Raw genomic sequence first — 6,000 nt, forward strand, 5'->3', positions numbered from 1 at the left:
ATTAGTTAACCTTTCTAAGACTTATTTAGCCACCAATAAAATATAGATTGTAATAAAATCTAATTAAATTTTGACAGTAATATTTAACTCATACGATTTTTTTTGGTGAACAGTATCAGTTATATTTAAACCAGTGCCTGGCACTTATCAAGGGATTCAGTAAATACTTATTTTATTCTGCAGTCCTCTATACCCCATGTTTCTAAGTTGTAAACCAAATACTTGTGCACTGAATAGTACCTCAAGGAAGCCTGTGGCTCTGCTTAGATCCATGGTGCTCACCCACCAGATTCTAGGTGTACAGCTGAAGGTACAATGAGAACAAACAGGTGACTATAAAATTGCCCAATTTGGCACAACCCTATTATTATCTCTGGAGAAAGCCAAGCCCAGGCATAGCTGATGAGTTAACCAGATATGATGCAGAAAACATTTCCTTCTCCTTTTTGGTTTCAAGCCTATTTCTGAAGCCATAGATAGAGCTCTCCGGCACAGTTAGCACCTGACGGCACAGAGGCGATGGCTCCTGCCAATGGAGGGTCTGCCCAGCTGAGGCTAACACTGCTGCTCATGTGAAAGTATGGATTCACATTACTCTCCACCCCAAAGGGACCAAAATGCATCCAGAGAGCATCAGGGTGGGGATGTTGATGGTTCTTTGGTGACTTTGCAGCACTTTTACAAACCATGGGGGCATTTCCTGACACTGTGTAGCAGAGAGGAACAGAGGAAACTGGCCTGAGCATCACCTCAGTGGGAAATCAGGCTAATAGCTTGCATCTTCTCAGTCCTCTGGTATCTACTAGAGTACAAGACAGATACCAACAGAGGACAGAGGATAGAACACACTTCCTTCTCCCCATTGATCATTAAAACTTAATGGATGTAGATTTCATTCCCACGCTGATCCTAGTACTCATGTGTCCTGGAAACTGGGGACAGATGCTAACTTGCCCTTTATTAATTCTGCAGCTCTGAGTGCCATGCTGGTTGTTCCTCCAGTGTGTCTGAGCATTGCTCTCCACTTGGGTGACTGTATCCCACCATATTTGTTTTCTTATGGCTGTGAATCTTCCTCACCCTGGACAGCCTGCTTCCTAGCCATCTGTACCTCATCTGGTCCTTCTTTTCCCTTGTTCAAAAGGTTTCTGTCTATCAGTTTCCCCTTTCAAGGCAGCTCTCCTTTTGTTGAAGCCAACAGCCATGGCTTACACGGACAGGCCTCAGCCTCTGTTCTAGGACTTTCACATGTACCCATCCAACGTTCACATCACTGTTTTTTTTTTTAAAGATTTATTTATTTATTTATTTATTTATTTATTTATTTATTTATTTATTTATTTATTTATTTATTTATTTATTATGTATACAGCATGTATGACTGCAGGCCAGAAGAGGGCACCAGATCTCGTTACAGATGGTTGTGAGCCACCATGTGGTTGCTGGGAATTGAACTCAGGACCTCTGGAAGAGCAGTCAGTGCTCTTAACCTCTGAGCCATCTCTCCAGCCCCACATCACCATTTTGATTGGCAGTTTATGACTGAGAATCCTGCAACTCAGATTACATCACTCAGTGGAGGTTGCACAGCTGACAAAGACTGGATTCTATCTCAAGTCCCTGGCATCTGAATATCGTCCCTTCACTATGTCATCCTTTGTCATCACCATTTAGCCATTTCTTTAGTTTCAGTTTAAATTTTCACCATATCTCCTTGCTCCTGGAATCCATTCAAGACTGACACCCTTTTTGTGCTTCTCATGACCTTCTAAGATTTCAAATATTCCTTACACTATATATTCACAATAAAATAGTTATTACAATTTAGACCTTATAAAGCTTATATTTTACCAAGTCTGTTTTATATTTGTCTTTTCATTATTATAATTTGTTAACATACATTATATAATAAAATGTATCAATCCGTGCTGTAGTCTGAAATGATTGACAGTTGTTCCTGACATGTTTTAATGAAGCCAAGACTTTGACATTTATCCATTATTCCTACAGTCAGCCTTTTAATAATTATTTACTAAACATTATATACCATTATGATAAGCAATTATTGAGTGTGACAAATACTATCTCTATCTACAAAGAGATTACAATTTTCATTTCTAGATACTGAAATTGAAGAGAAAGAGTAGGTTAACTCATTACATTATAAGGTAATTGGCTTGTTTCCAAACCTCTTGTTTTTGTATGCGACCCTTGTGTTTAGCTTGGTTGCTTCCCTTGGCCACAACACTGTTTACTTCATCCTTTGTTGCTTTTCCTAGATATCAGGACAGAGTTTTGTTATCAGTTCTGCCAGGACAGATGGGCCATCGATTGACTGTTGACGTGTTTATGCTTTTGAGACTGGATAATTTCCAATGACTTAAAGTTTCTTTATCTTCACAATTTTACTTTCTTTAAGCTTTTCAGAAATCTGTTGTGTCCTTGAACCCACCATGGATTAGAATATTTACAGGAGAGAAAGTGACTCTTACATGCCATGGTAATAACCCCCTTCAAAACTCCTCTACTAAATGGATCCACAGTGGCTCCAACTCTAACGTGACAACTTCACATTTGGACATTTGTGAGTGCCACCATTCAGAACAGTGGAAAAATACATAAGTCCAAACCAAGGATGTTACAAGAGTGACCCTGTGCACCTAGAAGTGATGGAAGGTAAATTTAACAGATATGGGAATATATATCTCTTATTTGAGGAGTGAAGTTCCTGAAGATTGGAAGAGTGTAGGTTATTTTAAGACCAGGATCACTGGGGATTAGACGCAAGACATCTCAGTGTCTTCTTCTACATCACTGCTTACATTTCTTTCAGTAGTTTTAGTCTATTCTGTCATCAATATCATTCCTCTGCTCTGTTTCTTCTGTTTTACCTAGATATAAACACGCATTATGTGATCAAATGGCATGATGGGCATATGGACACTGAAAAAAGCTGTGTATGCATACTTGGATCATAAGGCTTGAGTAAAGATGGTTCTGAACAATCCATGTACCATGAAAGATACCTGTGTGCATTTCTCATTTCCTTTGCTGTTGCTAAAAACAATCCTAATGTTTATTTCATCTTTATTACTCTTTTAGTGTCAAAACTTAATACAACATATTTAAGTATCAATAAATGTTGAATAAACAAACTATCTTTTGAATGGATAAGTTGCACATTATATATTTTTCTTTTATGAAAAAGGTGTTTTAAAATCTCTAAACCAATTCTAAATACAAATTAAACAATAAAGAATAGTTATTTATTTCATTGTAAGTATATTTGAGAGGAGTCCTTTAAGGGCTTTTCTTAAATAAAATATACAAGTTAGCCATATTCTCATTCAAAATTCTCCATTTATGAATGTTTTACAATTCTTAGAAGTGGCACTAGCCATAGAATATGATTTTTATATCTTGTTGAGTCACTAGTGACAAATATTCATTGGGTATCTGCCTCCTTCTAAAAACTGCGTTAGGCACTAGAGACACAGAACCAGATGAAGCCCTGACAACTTGATACACAGATCTACATAGGGAAGAGGGAAGTAAGTAAAAATTAAACACATAGTTAAAGTTGAGAAGCCTCTGTGAGGAAGGAGAAAACAAAATAAATCCCCTAAGCTAAAATTCCACAGGATGTGTATGTCTGCCTGTTTTGGCTTAACTAGACCCAGGTACAACAGATTTGAAGGAAATTCTGCATTTCAGGCCTTCTGTATGTGTGCTCATCTGGGGCAGTGAGGAGGGAATTGGGCAGGGAGGAGGTGAGCAGGGAGGGAGGAGGAGAGCAGGCATGGAGGAGGGGAGCAGGGCATGGAGGAGGGGAGCAGGAATGGAGGAGGGGAGCAGGGCATGGAGGAGGGGAGCAGGAATGGAGGAGGGGAGCAGGCATGGAGGAGGGGAGCAGGCATGGAGGAGGGGAGTGGGCAGGAATGGCTTTGGAGAATTTGTAGCTCCAGACTGACCTTTCAGAGGGAGAAAGGATTCAATGGTGTAGAAGTTGGGTTAGACACATTGTGTCTTTGTTCTTTAGTTTATCTTATGAACCAGTAAATGGGTGGGTGATCATCCATGGGTGATCCCTTTTCATCTGTCTGTGGGTCTGTCCCTTTCTCCCTACAACTCTTCTTCAGTCTTACCATCCATTGTTAAATAAACAACCATAATGTAATGAATGCTCTTCAGAGTGGCTGATTCTTCAGACCTCTGCTGATGTGGTAATGGAAGGTGTGCGTGTGTGTGTGTGTGTGTGTGTGTGTGTGTGTGTGTGTGTGTGTGTGTGTTCCTTCCTCATTAGATGCCATGGCTGGAAGAACTGGGATATCTACATGGTGACCTACTACAAGGATGGCCTTGGTCTCACATACTATTATGATGGCCTCAACACGTTCATTCGAAATGATACATTTAATGACAGTGACACCTTTCACTGCTGGGGCAGACTTCATGGGCTGCACTTTGACTCTGAGAAAGTCAGAATTACTGTAATCAAGGGTGAGTTGATAAAGAAATGTATAGTCTTTAGTAGGGGAAAGGAAAGTGGACATATGAGCCAGTGTTTGAAATTAGTATAACCAGGACATCTGTGCTTGTCTGGAAAGGCTAATAGATTTGCAACAAGGAGACACAGGACATATCTCCACAGCAGAGTCCTTATTTGCCAAGTGTTAATGGTAATACCTGCTCACAAGGTGGAATTTGCTGAAGATTTAATGGGATAATTTTGTCAAATGACTTTATAAACTGTCAGGGCCTGTCCAGACATAAAAGATTACAATTAGCATTTTGATCTCAAATTTATCTAATGCTCCTAAGAAGAGTGTTTGTATCTATGAGATTGGAAGTGGTTTGGGGAGCTGAAGGAGGCAAGGATATAAAGAGCTTGGAGAGTCCATATTAGCTGAGGATGGTGGGGAAGGAAACCAACCCCTCAGTAAGCTGTATGTGCAGGTCCTGGAGGATGAGAGTGAGCCCGCTGAGGGCAGGCAGGTGGGCTGCCTCTATGGCTCATAAGACAAGCCACTCTTACCAAATGTCATGTAAGAGGGGAACTTTGAAATGCTTGCCTTTGAAGGAGGAGATTTTGTTTTATCTTGTCATACTCATAATTATCTATAAAAAAGCAAGAAGTCAAATCTCAGAATTAAGCTCTGATGGTGTTTATCTGCTAATTTGAGACTAAAATGCTGTTTAATTATCTCTGCTCCACTCTGTGTCCTTTCTTCATGCAAATAATCAGTGAACAGCATCATGTCTCCCATAGACTTCACTGGCTAGAGGAACCACTAGACAGGAGTTATTGGGGACCACTTATCCCTTCACAGTTTTCTAGAGAGCACAGACTGGGGAACCCAGAATCTCGGGTGTTTTCTCTCTGTTCCTGGATACCCTGTCAGGCTAACGGTGGAGAATCATGCTTGTGTCCCTCTTAAGGAAGAGGATCTCTGAGTCCCATCTTTCAGTTTCTAATCTGGATTATATACTTGTATCTGTGCTTCATTCTAGCTACACAAAAGCAAGCATGATTGGCTACAATTTATTATCCTACTGGTGGTGATTTTGTTTGCTGTGGACATGAACTCATTGGTCTCAACCCAGAAACAGCTCACATCAGTCTTGAAGATTCAAAAGACAGGAAAACACAACAAACCTTGAACCTTAACTCCCAACCTATGCACATAAAGGAACTGATGCCATTGCTGGAGAGACAGTTCTTAACAGTCATTTCCCACCGAGTCCTCAATAGCTTCACCACTGTCAAAGGTCACTCACATTATCCACAGAAACCTCTGTGCCCCAGGATTTGCATAAATGCTTCGTTAAACCGACTGCAGCTGATTAAGTGACATGTAATAGCAAATGCTCAAGACCCACCGCTGTAATGAGTTGAAGAAGAATGAGTTGATTGCTTTCGTAGTGCTTGTGAAAGAGAAGCACAATTTGAATAAAGTAAGGGTGGAATCATGTAATGGAATTACTCTTAGGGATCCTGGC

The 6,000-nt window shown here is 40.2% G+C and overlaps 1 protein-coding gene across 1 annotated transcript in view; it reads left to right on the top strand.

Annotated features, from left to right (window-relative positions):
* The window catches only part of LOC102925002 (high affinity immunoglobulin epsilon receptor subunit alpha-like), a 76,089-nt gene extending 70,428 nt beyond the window's left edge, over window positions 1–5,661 (top strand). Inside the window, 7 exon segments of the mRNA XM_076547160.1 lie at window positions 2,420–2,583; window positions 2,585–2,611; window positions 2,613–2,676; window positions 4,192–4,236; window positions 4,288–4,500; window positions 4,843–4,852; window positions 5,523–5,661. Of these exon segments, the coding sequence (XP_076403275.1) occupies window positions 2,420–2,583; window positions 2,585–2,611; window positions 2,613–2,676; window positions 4,192–4,236; window positions 4,288–4,500; window positions 4,843–4,852; window positions 5,523–5,661 (662 nt within the window).
* Window positions 5,662–6,000: the final 339 nt, after the last annotated feature.

The sequence above is a fragment of the Peromyscus maniculatus genome, chromosome 11, assembly GCF_049852395.1.
Source record: "Peromyscus maniculatus bairdii isolate BWxNUB_F1_BW_parent chromosome 11, HU_Pman_BW_mat_3.1, whole genome shotgun sequence".
Taxonomy (NCBI): domain Eukaryota; kingdom Metazoa; phylum Chordata; class Mammalia; order Rodentia; family Cricetidae; genus Peromyscus; species Peromyscus maniculatus.